Source organism: Aquarana catesbeiana, linkage group LG10 (genome assembly GCF_042186555.1).
Source record: "Aquarana catesbeiana isolate 2022-GZ linkage group LG10, ASM4218655v1, whole genome shotgun sequence".
Taxonomy (NCBI): Eukaryota; Metazoa; Chordata; class Amphibia; order Anura; family Ranidae; genus Aquarana; species Aquarana catesbeiana.
The window spans coordinates 247,561,790-247,580,329 of NC_133333.1; the positions used below are offsets into that span (position 1 = coordinate 247,561,790).

Genomic DNA, 18,540 nt, shown 5'->3' on the forward strand with positions numbered 1-18,540 from the left:
GTGTGTGTGTGTGTGTGTGTGTGTGTGTGTGTGTGTGTGTATATGTATGTATGTATGTATGTATGTGTATATATATATATATATATATATATATATGTGTGTGTGTGTATATGTGTATATATATATATATATATATATATATATATATGTATGTGTATGTATATATGTGTGTGTGTGTATATATATATATATATATATGTGTGTGTGTGTGTGTGTGTGTGTGTGTGTGTGTGTGTGTGTGTGTGTGTGTGTGTGTGTGTGTGTGTGTATATGTATATATATATGTATGTGTGTATATATATATATATATATATATATATATATATATATATATATATATATACACACACACACCTGTGGTTGCTTTGCATTATATCCCTCAAAATGTTCACTTCCTGTACTGGAGAAGCGGATGTGCGAACCCCTTCCCTCCCACAACTGTCACTTCCTGTACTGGAGAAGCGGATATGTGAACCCCTTCCCCCCCCAACTGTCACTTCCTGTACTGGAGAAGCGGATGTGCGAACCCCTTTCTCCCCCCCAACTGTCACTTCCTGTACTGGAGAAGTGGATATGCGAACCCCTCCCCCCCCCCCAACTGTCACTTCCTGTACTGGAGAAGCGGATGTGCGAACCCCTTCCCCCCCAACTGTCACTTCCTGTACTGGAGAAGCGGATGTGCGAACCCCTTCCCCCCCAACTGTCACTTCCTGTACTGGAGAAGCGGATGTGCAAACCCCCTTCCCCCCAACTGTCACTTCCTGTACTGGAGAAGCGGACGTGCGAACCCCTTCCCCCCCCAACTGTCACTTCCTGTACTGGAGAAGCGGATGAGGACACGACACTCTGATGTTAAATAAAACATTAGTCCTTTTATTAGGATAACTTCGCATTCCAATAATCACTTCAATCCAAACAGGTGAAAAAGTATAAATTCTGTCACATATTTGGCGCTGATACATCCAGTACATACATACAATCCGTCCTCTGATTGGGGGAGGGGTCACCATGCTTTGTACACAATGTACACCGAATGTTCTGCGTCCCTCCGATGGAGCGCCATCATCTGGTGAGCGTCCGGAATATTGGGGTGTCCGATGGGTGGAGATGTTCTCTCGTGGAATGCGTTCATTAAAGGTCAGTACAATTCTTTTAATTGTCTATTTTAAAGATTATAATAAAGGAGCGGCTCACTTTGCACACTCCCTGGGGGGGGGGAGGGGGTGTTCTATGTCCTCTCTGCATTCTGTCCTTTTCCTAAAGTCCAGCTGATCTCTTGTTTGGCTCCATTCATGTATGTGAGACGTGCCATGTGACTTTGGACACTAGAGTCACATGACAAGTCTCACCCCATGTTTTTCAAGGGCGACTCTTCAAATCTGAGCGACTTAGAAGAAGGTTCCTGCACTACTTTGGTGCGATTTTCATGCCACAGAATGAAATGTAAACCCTGAAAAGTCTCAAGAAAGTTGCCCCGGAATGTTCTACCTGTGACAGTTGTCTATCATTTGTCCATTATCATTGGGCCAAAGTCCCATCCAAGTCGCACCGATCTAAAGTTGCACTCCAAACTCGCACCGTCTTTGGCGCCATACAAGTCGGCATTAAAACAAAAGCTGTGCGATGCCTTACAGTTCATTTATTTTCTCGAGTAGCCGCAGAGTGAAGCCGGTTCCCTGCCGATGTGCTGCAAAGGAGCCTTGCTCTCTGTGGAAGCAGAGGTCTCTCTGCAGAGGTCTGACACGCCCCTTGCTGGGTCACACATGATTGCAGAGTTCAGGCTCTGACTCAGCAGTGGGTGTGTTAAAACCTCTGCAGAGAGACCACTGCTTCCACACAAAGAGCAAAGGGTCCTTCTCTGCATCAAAACAAAAAGCGTGGAAAGTCTTACAGTCCATCTACAGTCTAAAGTGTCCGGAGTAGTCCAGACCGTCTCCAGGCCAGCATGTTGCATTGAAGGACCCTTGGCTCTGTGTATGTGGAAGCAGCGGTCTTTCTGCAGAGATCTAACAGAAGCTCTTGCTAAGTCAGACGCGGGGCTTTTTTTTTCTGCGGGAACTCGGCTCCGGCACCTCCAGCACAGAACGTATGTGTACTGACATAGGGGGCTGGGGTGTGCTGGGGGGTTTATTTGATGCTGACGGCTGGTGATTTATTGTAACTGGGGGTTGTAATGTTGGTGGCGGGATCTACCTTTGCTGGGGATCTATTGTTGCGGTGGGGGATCTTTTGCTCTGGGTTCTTATGATGTTTGGGGGGGTCCACTGTTGGAGGGTCTAGTGAAGCTGGCTGCTGGGGATCTATTGTTGTGGTGGGGGATCTCTTCCCCTGGTTCTCATGATGCTTGGGGGGGGGGTCCAGTTTTGGGGGGTCTATTGTTGCTTTTGGGAGATCTTTTGCTCTGGGTTCTTATGATGTTTGGTGGGGTCCACTGTTGGGGGGGTCTATTGACACTGGCTGCTGGGGATCTATTGTTGTGGTGGGGGATCTTTTTCGCTGGGTTCTCATGTTTGGGGAGGTCCACTGTTGGGGGGGGTCTATTGATGCTGGCTGCTGGGGATCTATTGTTTGTGGGGAATCTTTTGCTCTGGGTTCCCATGTTGTTTGGGGGGGGGGGCCACTGTTGGGTCTATTGATGCTGGCTGCTGGGGATCTATTGTTGTGGTGGGGGATCTTTTTGATTTGGGTTCTCATGTTGGTGGGGGTCCACTGTTGGGGAGGGTCTATTGACACTGGCTGCTGGGGATCTATTGTTGTGGTGGGGGATCTTTTTCTCTGGGTTCTCATGTTTGGGGAGGTCCACTGTGGGGGGGGGGGTCTATTGATGCTGGCTGCTGGGGATCTATTGTTTTGTGGGGAATCTTTTGCTCTGGGTTCCCATGTTGTTTGGGGGGGGGGGCCACTGTTGGGTCTATTGATGCTGGCTGCTGGGGATCTATTGTTGTGGTGGGGGATATTTTGATTTGGGTTCTCATGTTGGTGGGGTCCACTGTTGGGGGGGTCTATTGACACTGGCTGCTGGGAATCTATTGTTGCTTTTGGGAGATCTTTGCTCAGGGGTTCTTATGATGTTTGGGGGGGGGGGAGTCTATTGATGGTAGCTGCTGAGGGATCTATTGTTGCCAGCAGGGGGCCTTTTGTTGCTGGGGCAGATCTATTGCTCTGGGGCTCTTATGTTGTTTAGGGGGAGGGAGATCCACTGTTGAGGGGATCTATTGTTGCTGGGGCAGATCTATTGAAGCTGGGGTGTGTATCTTGTTCCTGGGGGGAGGGTCTATTGTTGCTGGGCGGAGTCTATTATCATTAACCAGTTCCATACAAATTAACACCATCAAATGATACTTGGCTCTGTATTTTCTATAAGGAGCGGTACTAGGAGGCGGATCGGGGGTGGAGACATGGGACGGCACTCAGAGGAAGGTCAGGGTGGAGAGAGTACCTATAAAGCCCTGGTCAGACTTATAACAATACAATCGGCGAAGCTCACGTTCTCTGCTGATTGGGGAACTCTAGCTGTGACTCAGCAGAGGGGGCATTTTAAACTTCTGCAGAGAGACCACTGCTTCCACGCGGAGAGAAAGGGTCCTTCTCCGCAGCATGCTGGCAAAGCACAGGCTTTTCTACTCAGATGTGGCTCCTTTTCTAAAGACTTTGAACACCTTTTGGTTGGGATGCACCTGTAAAGAAACGATTTACATAGAAGATTCAGTTAGATTAGCAGCCGGTCAAGGAGAAAAAAAAAAAAAAAAAATTTGCGCTAATGTGTTGAATTATGTTATTACACTATATTGCCAAAATTATTGGGACGCCTGCCTTTACACGCACATGAACTTTAATGGCATCCCAGTCTTAGTCCGTAGGGTTCAGTATTGAGTTGGCCCAACCTTTGCAGCTATAACAGCTTCAACTCTTCTGGGAAGGCCGTCCACAAGGTTTAGGAAAGAAGGCATGGCTCTCAGTCTCTGCTCAAATTCATCCTTAAGGTGTTCTATCGGGTTGAGGTCAGAACTCAAACTCGCTCATCCATGTCTTTATGGACCTTGCTTTGTACACTGGTGCGCAGTCATGTTGGAACAGGAAGGGGCCGTCCCCAAACTGTTCCCACAAAGTTGAGAGCATGAAATTGTCCAAAATGTCTTAAGAGTTCCCTTCACTGGAACTAAGGGGGCCAAGCCCGACCCCTTAAAAACCACCCCACACTATATTCCCCCCTCCACCAAATGATTTGGACCAGTGCACAAAGCAAGGTCCATAAAGACATGGATGAGTGAGTTTGGGGTGGAGGAACTTGACTGACCTGTCCCCAACCTGATAGAACACCTTTTGGGATGAATTAAAGTGGAGACTGCAAGCCAGGCCTTCTCATCCAACATCAGTGCCTGACCTCACAAATGCTCTTCTGGAAGAATGGTCAAACATTCCTAAACCTTGTGGACAGCCTTCCCAGAAGAGTTGAAGCTGTTATAGCTGTAAAGGGCGGGCCAACTCAATATTGAATCCTACGGACTAAGACTGGGATGCCATTAACCACTTGCCACCCGCCCACCGTCAAATGACGGCGGGGCAGTGCGGCTCTCGTTCTGGGTGGATGTCATATGACGGCTTCCCAGAACAACCACTCTCGCGCGCCCCCGCCGTGTTGCTAGGACACAGTGCGACCCAGATCTGTGTAAAGAGCTGCGGCTCTTCAACCATGTGATCAACTGTGTCCAATCACAGCCGGTCACATGTAAACTCGGAGATGCTGGTAATCGGCGCTCCTCGCCTCACACTGATAGAGCAGGAGGAGAGGAGAGCCGATCAGTGGCATCTCCTCACAGGGGACATCTAGGGATGTAATCAGGGCACTGATTACAATTAAGTGCCCACCAGTGCCAGCAATCAGTGGCCAATAATGATGCCAGTCAGTGCTGTCTATCAGTGCTACCTATCCATGCGCCTATCTGTGCCCATAAGTGCCGCCTCATCAGCGCCCATCAGTGAAGGAGAAAAATTACTTATTTACAAAATTTACTGACAGAAACTAAGAAAAACGTTTTTTTTTTTTCAAAATTTTTGGTCTTCTTGTTTTCTTTATTTTTTATTTTTTTTGGAAAAAATAAAAAACTCAGAAGTGAATAAATACCACCAAAAGAAATCTCTACTTGTGTGAATAAAATGTTCATACGTGTGCAGTGTTGCATGACCGCGCAATTGTCATTGAAAGCGGGACAGCGCTGAAAGCTGAAATATGGCCTGGGCAGGAAGTGGGGGGGGGGGGGGATAAGCGCCTGGTATTGAGGTGGTTAAAGTTCATGTGCGTGTAAAGGCAGGCGTGTGTTTTATTATAGACTTTTTTTTTTTAGGCAGACTTCAACACATTATATTAAAATGACATCATTTTTATTACAATTACCATAAAAATAGACAATACAAATCAAGTGTATCGTAAAAACAAGTGCACCCTAAAGGGCTGGCATAGGTGTGATTCTTCTCCCCCCCCCCCCAAGAACATGAGAACTATACACAGCCTACCTGAAAGGCCCAGCCCCCCCCCCCCCCCTCGGCCAATTACATCGATTTATCACTCCCTTTCTCTGCAGTCTCAGGTACACAGATGAATGAATAGGAAACACTCTGAGGCCTCCTGCTCATTCACAAACTGAAGCCTAGTAAACACTGTTTATTATGTTTCAGAGAATGGACACAGCAGTGATTGGTACCGATCACTCACTGTGTTCCTTCAGGAAAAGGATGGGGCTAGTAAATGACATCCCCCCCCGTGTGCCGGCAATGCTGCGGGGGGGAAAGGGGCACACGGGGGGGGGGGGGGGGGGCAGGGGCCTGGACACCAAATGGAACGGGCGCATGTACCAGAACCAATCCCCCTGCAATGCAGCCAGAGGGAGGGAGAAGCTGGAAGCGCTCCAGGGGGAGGCAGAAAAGGATCGGAGTCTACAACAAGACAGTGCAGTCGGCCCTCCTCCTCAGAAGGTGCCCAGGCCCCCCTTTGTAACTGATGGGGCCCAGTACAAGAGGGCTGGCTGTGCTGCCTTATCAATGGCTCTGTCGACGTGGTAAGATTTTGATCTGGTTAAAGAAAAAGAAAGTGTCCTGTGAGAGATTAGTGCAGGTGTGGAATTTAATCTTCAGCTACGCCCGGTCCCCTCAGAAAATGCATTAACTTCCCACCTGTCAAAGCAGAAATCGCATCAATTTTCACCACATCGGTGTGAACCGAGCCTAAAGCGGAAGTTTACCCATAACGACTTGATAAAAAATAATGTTCTTTAGCAAGGAACATGCATTCTACATTAATAATTATGCTATCAAAAGTGTGTGTGCTGTAAATTGCTTCCAGCATTGCTCCGTTTTTTTTTGGCCATTTTGCTGAAGCTCAGGTCCCCTGAACAGCAGTAAATCATAAAGCGGAAGTAAACCCATCGATTTTAAGGGTTTCAAATAAACAGATTCCTGAAATGACGGGATTGCTAACTGTCACATTTGCTTGTGTCCTCAACCAAACTGTCAAATGGCCGGTGCACAATGGCTACATGTGTAGCGCCATGGTAGTTACAGATCAAACAGAAGCAACTTCCTTGGCTGTAAGGAATAGGAAAGTTTTATTCTGTTTTAAAGCTGTCAGCAGATTTTGCCTCTACAAACTTGGCTGTGCCTAAAAATGGAGAGCAACTGAGCATGTGCAGAGCAGGGTGAGACTGTGGGGGGGGGGTTTACCAAAACTGAAGAGTGCAAAATCTGGTGCAGCTCTGCATGGCAGCCAATCAGCTTCCAGGTTTTATTGTCAAAGCTTAGTTGAACAAACTGAAGTTAGAAGCTGATTGGCTACCATGCAGAGCTGAACCAGATTTTGCACTCTCCAGTTTTGGTAAATCAGCCCCTTTGTATTACTCGATTTTAAAGAGTATCAGCACTTATTTTTTATATCTATACCTGCAAAAAAGGCCAGCCTGAAGAGATCTAGCAGGACTTCATTTTCTGACTAAAGTTCCACTTTAATTTTATGATATACTTGATTTGTACCCTCCATTTTTATATAATGTGTTGAAGTCTATGTGCCTAAAAAGTCCATATTCTAAATGTATCTACACTATTCTCCTAACTTTTGGGACGGGCCTCCGAATACCCCTATTGTACCACCCTGTGGAGACAACCTATTTCTTCAATAATCTTCTCAACCAATATGAAACTCGGAAACAAAGCAACAATGAAACTCTACATCATTTTTGGAAAACTTAAACTGTTGGTGGCACCCAGTTTTCCCCACCAACTTGGACAGAGTCTGACATACAGCTGTATTTGACTTCCAAACATCTTCTGGTCTCCAGCAGTTGGCTGCGCTCTTCAGTAGAAAGCCTGGCAATAAATCTAAGGATGCCAGATGCAGGGTGGGCTCCATGTCCATTGTTGTGACGGCACAAATCAGATTGAGATTTGTTTAGCGGACGGGGCCAAGCACGGGCAGGCATAGTAAATAGTCCCTCAGGCTTGAAACTTTTTTTTTTCGGAATAGTCTTTTTGTACAACACACGTGGCCTCCAGATACCTACAGCCCTTTGGCTGGAGTTTCAAAGAGCGTCCAGTCTTGTAAAGTTTCTGACATAAATAGACATTTTTTTTTTCCTTGAATAAGACTAACAAGTTTAAAATAGTGTGACGTATGAAGACCAAGTCGTACCAACGCCAAGAACATTCCTTGGTTACGTTCATCTAGCCTGGGAGCTTCCAAATAGTCATGTCATGAGGCTTCCAAGATATCAGTTGGGCTTATGAAGTTCCACCATGGAATATAAGGTCCTCCTGCTTACCGTATCACTTTAACCCAAAACAACACACTTGCACTTTAAATTTCTCTCCGGCCTTTTTAAAGATAATTCATCTTCACTTCCATTTAAGCAACAGAAACTGAATTCTCAAGAGATCAAACGCTGAATTCCGGTGTGTGTCATTGGTCGTGACTCAACAAGGCATATGGGATGTCCCATCTGGTCCTTTCAACTCGGACCTTCAAGTTTAATTAACACAAGTCGTCTTTCGCTCTTGGCGTCCTTTTTGAAAAAAAGTTCTTAGTCGTCTGTTTCCTTTACAGGTCAAATAGCGGTCGTACAGTGGCTTGTCATGATTTATATTCCTAAGAAAAAAAATAATTGTCTATGGCTTTTGCTTACTTGAATTTATTAAATATCTAACCGAGGACTGATGTGGAGGTCGTGGTGGTGCATCTGGAAGAGATAGAAAATAAGATGCTGATTGTGCCTTGGGACAGCAAACGATGGGGTGGGGGTGAGGGCTTGCTTTTTGTAGAGCTGAAATAACACAGTAGACAGGTTTACAGACTTGGACTATAGAGTACTTACTTAGAAGTGCTTGGAGTTGCTCTGACATAAGTTGTGGTGGGCCTCCTGCAAAAGAGCACAGACAGTTAAAATGTCGTTATTACCGTTTTAACAAGGCAATTCAGTGAGAACGCTGAGAACGTTTCTGGTGCCACGTTGTAGAACATCTGTGGTCATGCCCATTTTCCCATGTTTTATCCCCTTTAACCCTTTCCCTACCATAGCTGTTTTTGCATTTATTCCATATGTTAGTCCCCTAGAAAATCAGTAGTAAGGTTTACATACACTATAACTCACTATAAGTGAAAGGTATATTGAGAAGACACCCATCACTGTGCCGATAGCGCCACTGGTTGGCTCTTCCACCCAAAGAGTGTCAATGGAATCTAAATGGGAAATTGTGCAGGCTATGGTCAGTAATTACTCTTCGTGAGACACTTTTGTATTGAATCCATTTCGTTTGCGGATATCATCATAGTGGGTTGGAAGGTAGAGTAATTCAACAATGGTGGTTGGGTTTGTGGGCAAAATAATTCAGTGGTGGTGGTGGGTAGAAGAATTCAATCATGGTGTTGGGTTAGCATGCAGAATAATTCAATTATAGCAGTGGGTTAGTGGAGCAAAAGAATTAAATCATGGTGGTGGGTTAGTGAGCAAAATAATTCAATCGTGGTGGTGGGTTATTGGGCAGAAGAACTCAATCATAGTGGTGGGTTATTGGGCAGAAGTACTCAATCATGGTAGTGGGTTAGTGGGCAGAAGAACTCAATCATGGTAGTGGGTTAGTGGGGCAAAAGAATTAAATCAAGGTGGTGGGTTAGTGAGAAAAATAATTCAATCGTGGTGGTGGGTTATTGGGAAGAAGAACTCAATCATGGTTGGGTTATTGAAGCAGAAGAACTCAATCATGGTGGTGGGTTAGTGAGCAGAAGAACTCAATCATGGTGGTGGGTTAGTGAGCAGAAGAACTCAATCATGGTGGTGGGTTGGTGAGCAGAAGAACTCAATCATGGTGGTGGGTTATTGGGCAGAAGAACTCAATCATTGTGGTGGGTTAGTGGGGCAGAACAGAGTGTACAGAGCTCTGTACAGGATCCGGTCTCTCCATAGCAGTAAGACAGACAGGGAAAGTCTGAAATTTACCTTCTCGGCAGTTGTGGTTAGTGAGCAAAATAATTCAATCGTGGTGGTGGGTTATTGGGCAGAAGAACTCAATCATGGTGGTGGGTTATTGGGCAGAAGAACTCAATCATTGTGGTGGGTTAGTGGGGCAGAACAGAGTGTACAGAGCTCTGTACAGGATCCGGTCTCTCCATAGCAGTAAGACAGACAGGGAAAGTCTGAAATTTACCTTCTCGGCAGTTGTGGTTAGTGAGCAAAATAATTCAATCGTGGTGGTGGGTTATTGGGCAGAAGAACTCAATCATGGTGGTGGGTTATTGGGCAGAAGAACTAAATCATGGTGGTGGGTTATTGGGCAAAAGAACTCAATCATGGTGGTGGGTTAGTGGGGCAGAACAGAGTGTACAGAGCTCTGTACAGTATCCGGTCTCTCCATAGCAGTAAGACAGACAGGAAAAGTCTGGAATTTACCTTCTCGGCAGTTGTGGCCAATAAATCTCTGCAGACAGATGCAGCCTCCGGTCATGGAGTTACATTGGGAATTCCAGCCGCACTCACAGCTCAGGCTGCAGTTGGGTCCATAGTAGTTTGTTCTGCAGTCTGTGAAGAGACAAGTAAGAAGCCTCAGACCCACTTACTAGCTCCCTCAATGTACAGATAGGAGTGCTAGTGACCTCAAAGCTAGGGGAACGACGGCTTCCATCTGAATCCTCACACACAGCGCACTGCCCGGTTTACCATTTCTTCCACAAACCTTTTGTCTACACATTGGGGCTGTGCTGGAAATAGGTGCCATCGTAGCCCCAACGCATCCGGTGGTAACATTTCATATCTGAGCTAAATGACAAATTTTACATTCTTTTCCTACAATGTAAAGTAGTGAGTGTACAGCTTGTATAACAGTGTAAATTTGCTGTCCCCTCAAAATAACTCAACTCACAGCCATTAATGTCTAAACCGCTGGCAACAAAAGTGAGTACACCCCTAAGTGAAAATGTCCAAATTGGGCCCAAAGTGTCAATATTTTGTGTGGCCACCATTATTTTCCAGCACTGCCTTACTTCACCGAGTGCTTCTGAATCAAATGAAATCAAGTCACATACTTGGTTGCAAGGGCAATTCTAGTTGTGGTGCGACTGTGTGTTCCTGCTGTGTACATATTACTAAGGGGAACGTTGTTGTTTTTTCAGCTTTTGTTTCTTCTTTGAAAAGCAAGTGATTTTGGGTGTTCTTCATATTTTTTTTTCTCTCTTCTTTGAAAAGCGAGTGTAATGGATATTTGTAAGTTCTGTATATAATTGTATTGTATTTTGTATGTATTGCACACTGCCCTCACTGTGCACACGGCACTAATAAGGTTTTCATTACATGTTTGCATTCTTTCGAGTCCTGATTAGAATTAGCCTGCCTATGTTACGCCCCTTGTTACCATACAAGTACAATTGTAATATTAATGTGATACCTACGTAATCATGTGTATAAAAACCTTCAACTGCTTCATAATAAAGCAGAACAGTTATTCGGAAAGATGCGGAGCGTATCTTTTGTGTCTGTTCCCTACTGCAGTAGTTTTATATATTTTAACTATTTTATAGTTCTTATCAATTTGGAACCACTAATCAATATGAGGATAGGAGCTGCCTATCTATAAAAATGTCCTGGTCACGAGTGATTTTGGGTGTTCATTATTTTTTATTTATTTATTTATTTTTTTTCTTTGAAAAGCAAGTGATTTTGGGTTTCATATTTTATTTTATTTTATTTTCAAAAGGCACTTTAAATGATGGCAGTGTGTACTGACTCCTATTTAAACATGAGTTTGAATGTGATTGCTTAATTCTGAACACGGCTACATCCCCAGTTATTAGAGAGTGTGCACACTTTTGCAACCACATTATTTTTATTTTTTTTTATTTTTACCCCCCCTAAACGATTTTAGTTAGTTTTTCAATTGAGTTGTACAATTTATAGGTCACATTAAAAGGTGAAAAAAGTTCTGAAATGATTTATCTTTGTCTCTTTTTTTTTTTTTTTTACATCACAGAAACCTGACATTTTATCAACAGGGGTGTGTAGATTTTTATATATATATATATATATATATATATATATATATACATACACACACAATTTAAAATAATAAAATATACACACAGTATATATACACAGTACATTGCAACTTAATGTGGATTGGGGTGATGGTGAAGTCTATAATTAAACACTATCGGTCACCTATATCACAGGTTGCTCCGGTCCTCCCCGGGGGACATATACAGGCTCCGCTCCCTGGATCGCACGCTCCGTTCCCTTCACACTGGCACAGCTTCTCGCAGTTTTCTCCATATGTTCCCGTCTCACAAACTGGAATAAGAGAAGAAAAAGTCTAGAAAGTCACAGAAGATGTAAGAAGGTTTATGAAAAGCTGTGTATATGTATGTATATACACACACACACACACACACACACCTCATATCTAGCGGGCTGCTGGGGAAGCCGACAATTGGTCGGTGCTACTACAGTGGTAGCCATGAGCTTCCAGGTCCTGTGTTAGCAGCTTCCCTTTCTGCACACTGACCACAGGGGGGCGCTTGATCCTCACTGCTGCCATTCATAGATTGCTTAGTATTTTTTTTTTTTTTTTTAAGGCATTCTTTGATTGGAGGGGGTGGAGTGTTTGAAGTCACTGCCCCCCCTCTCCAATCAGAGAATGCCTTGGTGTGCAGTGGGGCAGCCATGTGTACTACACTATTCTCTCTCCAGGTTGAATGTTCTTCATTCAGAAGAATAAACCAAACCAGGAGAATACCACTGTACGGCAAAGCAACAAAATACCCTCAAACAGCAACAATAGATCCCTCTGGCAATGATAGACACCCCCAGCAATAATATACAGCCCACTGGCAACATTAGATCCCCCAACAGCGATAACAGACCCCTATTAGCAAGAATAGACCCCACAACAGAAATAATAGACCCCTATCAGCAACAATAGACCCCCCAGCAATAATGTACCACCTACCAACAATAGACCCCCCCAACAGAAATAATAGATCCCTATCAGCAACAATAGACACGCCAACAATAATATATCACCTCCCAGCAACAATAGATTCCCCTGGCAATAATAGACACCCCCAGCAATAATATACAGCCCACTGGCAACATTAGATCCCCCCAACAGCGATAACAGACCCCTATTAGCAAGAATAGACCCCACAACAGAAATAATAGACCCCTATCAGCAACAATAGACCCCCCAGCAATAATGTACCACCTACCAACAATAGACCCCCCCAACAGAAATAATAGATCCCTATCAGCAACAATAGACACGCCAACAATAATATATCACCTCCCAGCAACAATAGATTCCCCTGGCAACAATAGACACCCCCAGCAATAATATACCGCCTACTGGCAACAATGAATCCCCCAAAGGCAACAATAGTCCCCTATCAGCAACAATAGACCCCCAATAAATAAAATATGTTCCCCCAGCAACAGTAGATTCCCCCAGCAATAATAGACCCCTACTGGCAAAAATAGATTCCCAAACAGAAACAATAGACCTCCATTAGCAACAATAGATCCCCTAGCATTAATGGACCTGTCAGCAACAATAGACTTCCCCAAAACAGTAGTTCCCCCCCAACAACAATAGGTCCTCTACCAACAAAATCCCCCCACCGACAACAATAGATCCCCAGCAGCAACAATAGATCCCCAAGTAACAAAATACCCCCCACCAGCAACAACAGATCACCCAGCAACAAAATACCTCCCACCGGCAACAATAGATCTCCCCAGCAACAATAGATACCCCTGGCAACAATAGACCCCTCCCCCTAACAACAAAATAGCCTCCCACCAGCAACAATAGATCAACAACAGATCCCTTTAGCAACACCAATTCCCCCCACCGCCCAGTGACAATAGACTCCCAGCATCAATAGACCCGCCAGTATTCCCAACCCCCCTCCTGCCAGAACTGCATTCCACCGCATTCCCACTGACAGGAAGCCCCGGTTACGGGTGTCTCGTGTCCAAATGCAATAAGCCGTCATTACATCATGTACCAAAATTGGAGTTTGACGTTAACCGTTTGGTGATGTGCCAGGACTGACCTCTCTCACATTCTTCACCATAGAAGCCGGACGGGCACAGACAGATGCCGGTGGCAGGGTCACATGATGCTCCATTTTCACACTGGCATCTCTCCCGGCAGTTTTCTCCATGGAATCCAGGTGGACAACCTACAACAACGAATCACATTAGACTTTCCGGCATAGCAAGAGCCAACAATAAACTTCAACACTCATCCCTACCAGCCTGCCAAGGGGATCCAATTACCAAAAAAAACACAAAAAATGCTGTATTTTCTCTAATATACTGTATCTACTGTATGTCCTATATTGATAGCGCCATCTTGTGGCCATAATGTATTCTTTTTTTCTATGATTGAGGTACTGGGGGGGGGAGACACATTATGGGCACTAGATGGTGATGATGATCTAGGAACTACGGTTATTAGAGAAAATTCGGCAATCATTCATTCTTTATCCATGTTTTAGTTTAGGTTTTCAATGTGGAGGTTGGGTAAAGTTAAAATTAAAAATCAATAAAAAATGTAAATGAAAAAAAAATGATTAAAATAAAAATAAATAAAAATTAAACGATAAATAAAAAAATTGTATTACATTTTCATTAAAAAAGAAAATAATGGTTAAAGTTAAAATTATATAGTTGCGATTAAGTGCGCAACTTTTGCCATACAAACATAATTGTATATAATCTATAAAAATAACTAATGAAAAATTGCATGTAATGATCAACCTTGGGTGTCAAAACTTAACTGAAAAATGAATATTAATATTATAATAGAAAAATCAATTCTATATATGTATTGTCCATCAGGGGGCTTGATAGCGTCATTAACGGGTAACACCCCAAAATATATGTGAAACTTCATTAGGAACAGTGAATTTAAAAAAAATAAATAAATCAAATTTAAATGAAAAAAAATGATTAAAATAAAAAATAAATAACTTAATTTAAAAAAATAAAATACAAAAATAAATAAAATGAAACATTTATTCAAAAATACAATTACGATTAATAATAAAAAAATAAAAATTTATTACAAATAAAAACTATTACAAATTAAAATTAAGAAACAGCATCCAGGACGTAATCTTTGCTGTTGAAGGGCATAGCTCTACAAAGACATTATGGCCACTAGATGGTGATGATGATCTAGGAACTACATTTATTAGAGAAAATACGGCAATTATTCATTCTGACTGTGCGTTTTGTTTTGTTTTTTGTCACATTCGTACAGTGAATGTTTTAAACATAGACCCCTTTAGAGTATTTTTTTTTTAATCTAACAGACTTTGAGTGGAGTTACAAACTAAAAAGAAAAAAAAAAAAGAAAGAAAAAAAAAAAATTCCTTTTTTTAGTTTAGGTTTTCAATGTGAAGGTTGGCAAGTTAAAATTAAAAATCAATTTAAAATGAAAATGAGAAATTCAATTTTAAAAAATAAAAATTTTAATTAAACAGTAATTAAAAAATAAAATGAAACATTAATTAAAAAAATACAATTAAAATTAATTTAAAAAAAAATTAAAGAATAAATAATTGCAAATAAAAACTTCTACAAATTAAAATAAAAAATTAAGAAACAACATCCAGGATGTAATCTTTGCTGTTAAAGGACGCGGCTTCATAAAAAAAAAAAAAGACAGAAAGGTGTGTCCTTCGCTGTGCACCCTCCATGTGTCAGACGCTTACTTCTATTGGGTCTATAAGCGATACATGTAATGTGTCCTAGAATTGTTTGGCCTATCAGGGTGGCTCACCGTGTTGGCACTGATTTCCGTAGTAGCCCTTCGTACAGTGACAAGTGCCCGACACTCGATCACATGTGCCATTGTGGAGGCAGGAACACTCCATCTGACAGGAGGGGCCGTATTTCCCCGGGGGGCAAGCTGAAACAAATGCAGATAAAAATGAATGACATCTGTGGAGCGCTGCGCTCTAATCACTACTCACCAAGTGTACCCAGGAGGATCATCTGTGCAATGCCCACACTTCACAGCTACGGAATCATTAAAGTGTCTTTCGGCGCAACTAAAGACACGTGTGTGGAACATCTCAGCAATACATGTACAATTCCCGGGTTTTACCCCTTTAAATCTGACCTTCCACCATCCCTTCAGTCTTGCACAGTTGTACCGGATCCACTCCTGGACTGATGGTGGGAACCCCTCATAATGGGCACAGCGGATGTACAGACCCAGGAACTCATCACAGGGTTGGTGGAACCCCTCATAATGGGCACAGCAGGTGTACAGACTCAGGAACTCATCACAGGGATGGTGGAACCTCTCAAAATGGAAACAGCAGGTGTACAGACCCTCGAAGGACAAAGATCTCACCAATAGAGTATCCGAGGGATAACAGGGTGTTGGGGGTTTATCTCTCTAGAGCCTGAATTATTAGCTTTGTATAGAGTGACTTTAACAAAAGTACACATTGGAGGCAGTTTACCTTCCTCGCAGGTAGGGCCCATCCACCCCAAGCCACATCGGCACGATCCATTCACCGGGTCACACAGAGCTCCATTCTTGCAGGAGCAAAGCTGTCTGCAATCTTCACCAAAGTGATCCTTGGCACACTCTAGAACACAGAAATGTATTGATTACAACAGAAGATCAGGTTAATCGATCCTGTATTATATACATTGTTTCATTGTCCCATCCTGCACAGGCAGCCTACTGTTGCTGGGAACATACTAGACCCGGAGTGCACTCCAACCTCTGACCATAGGGACCTCTCCAGGTCATGAGTGCCCTCCTGACCTCTAACCATGAGGTTCTCTCTCTAGCGCAAAAGTGCACCTCTGACCTGGGCTGGGGGACACCTCCAGTACCAGAGTGCACCCCTGATCTCTGACCATGAGGATCTCTCTAGCCCCAGATTGCACCCCTAACCCTGGGGACACCTCCAGTACCAGAGTGCACCCCTGACCTCTGACCATAGGAACCTCTCCAATCCATGAGTGCACCCCTGATCTCTGACCATGAGGATCTCTCTAACCCCAGAGTGCACCCTGACCCTGGGAAAACCTCCAGTACCAGAGTGCACCCCTGACCTCAGACCCTGGGGACACCTCCAGTACCAGAGAGCACCCCTGACCTCAGGCCCTGGGGACACCTCCAGTCCCAGAGTGCACCCCTGATCTCTGATCATGAGGATCTCTCTAGCCCCAGAGTGTACCCCTAACCCTGGGGACACCTCCAGTACCAAACTGCACCCTTGACCTCAGACCCTGGGGACATTTACAGTCCCATAGTGCACCCCTGACCTCAGACCCTGGGCACACCCCTAGTCTCAGAGTGCACCCCTGACCTCCTCAGACCCTGGGGACACTTCCAGTTCCAGAGTGCACCCCTGACCTTGGACCCTGGGCACACCTCCAGTCCCAAGGTGCACCCCAACCACTGGCCATAGGGACCTCTCCAGTCCATGAGTGCACCCCTGAATCTGGGAACACCTCCATTCCCAGAGTGAATGCCCAAACTTTGACCCTGGGGACACCTCCAGTACTAGAGTTCACCCCTGACCTCTGACTATGAGGACCTCTCCAGTCCGTGGGCACACCCCTGACCTCTGACCACAGAGACCTCTGCAGCCTCAGAGTGCTCCCCTGACCTTAGACCCTGGGGACACCTCCAGTTCCAGAGAGCACCCATGACCTTGGACCCTGGGCACAGCTCCAGTCCCAGAGTGCACCCCTGACCTTGGACCCTGGGCACACCTCCAGTTTTAGAGTGCAGCCCGACTACTGAACATAGGGACCTCTTCAGTCCATGGGTGCACCCTTGACCCTGGGGACACCTCAATTCCCAGACTGCATGCCCAAACTCTGACCCTGGGGACACCTCCAGTACCAGAGTCCATCCCTGACCTCTGACTATGAGGACCTCTCCAGTCCGTGAGTGCATCCCTGACCTCTGACCATGGAGACCTCTGCTGCCCCAGAGGCACCCTGACCTTTGCCCGTCCAGCCCTGGGTCTCTCTAGCCCCAGAGTGCACCCCTGACCCTGGGGACACCTACAGTACCAGAGTGCACCCCTGACCTCAGACCCTGAGGACACCTCCAGTCCCAGGTCTAAGATGCTAGACTATTGCATATTATAAAATGTAACAAAACTTATCTTTTTTCATTTATGAAAAAAACAATCTTCTTTAAAAAGATATTTTTAACAGCAACAAAAATGAGCAAATATATACGAAATATACTGTACAGCAATATTTTCTCTACATTTACAGTTTCGCCAGGATATGGCTTCTTCAGGAGACTTTTTTTTTGCAAGCACACCAAGGCCAAGGTACTACCAGCAGTAGGGTATCAGTGTGTCATAGGAGAACCATAATGGCACAATAGAGATCTGTAGAACTGAAAGACAATATCTGCTGGGAAGATTTCAATTTCCAGGCTGCAATTATTTTCATCAACCACCGGAGGGAGCCAAAAGATTACAATGACAAAAGGCTTTCAAAAGTTGGAAAAAAAGGGGGACAGAAGCTGTTGGAAGATAGCTACAACACTACACCAATCTCCACAGACATCCCACTCCCCAAACCTAAAGTCCAATAGATCTTTTGATAAACACTAGTCATATGAGGTTCCTAGATGACTGCATGGTGGATGGCCGCATCATGAAAATTGCAGCCTGGAAATTTAAATCTTCCCAGCAGATATTGCCTTGCAGTTCTACAGATCTCTATTGTGCCATTATGGTTCTCCTATGACACACTGATATCCTACTGCTGGTAGTCCCTTGGCCTTGGTGTGCTTGCACACTGACCAGAAGATTTCTTCGGGTGAATATGCTGTACAAAAAATTAAATCTCCTGAAGAAGCCATATCCAGGCGAAACATGTCGAGAAAATATTGTTGTACGGTATATTTCGTATATATTTGCTCATTTTTTGCTGTTAAAAATATAATATTTTAAAAGAAGATTAGTATATCTTTTTTACTCAGTTGCGGACCAGCCGCCGCAGTTTTACT

At 44.3% G+C, this 18,540-nt stretch overlaps 1 protein-coding gene across 1 annotated transcript in view; it reads right to left on the reverse strand.

Moving 5' to 3' along the window:
* Positions 1-6,057: 6,057 nt before the first annotated feature.
* Positions 6,058-18,540, reverse strand: part of MEGF6 (multiple EGF like domains 6) — a 153,167-nt gene continuing 140,684 nt past the window's right edge. The window contains exons 29-35 of the mRNA XM_073603592.1: positions 16,010-16,138; positions 15,319-15,447; positions 13,583-13,711; positions 11,691-11,819; positions 9,930-10,058; positions 8,358-8,402; positions 6,058-8,222 (exon numbers count right to left, since the gene is read on the reverse strand). Of these exons, the coding sequence (XP_073459693.1) occupies positions 8,152-8,222; positions 8,358-8,402; positions 9,930-10,058; positions 11,691-11,819; positions 13,583-13,711; positions 15,319-15,447; positions 16,010-16,138 (761 nt within the window). The 3' untranslated portion in view covers positions 6,058-8,151. The remainder of the gene's footprint in view (positions 8,223-8,357; positions 8,403-9,929; positions 10,059-11,690; positions 11,820-13,582; positions 13,712-15,318; positions 15,448-16,009; positions 16,139-18,540) is intronic.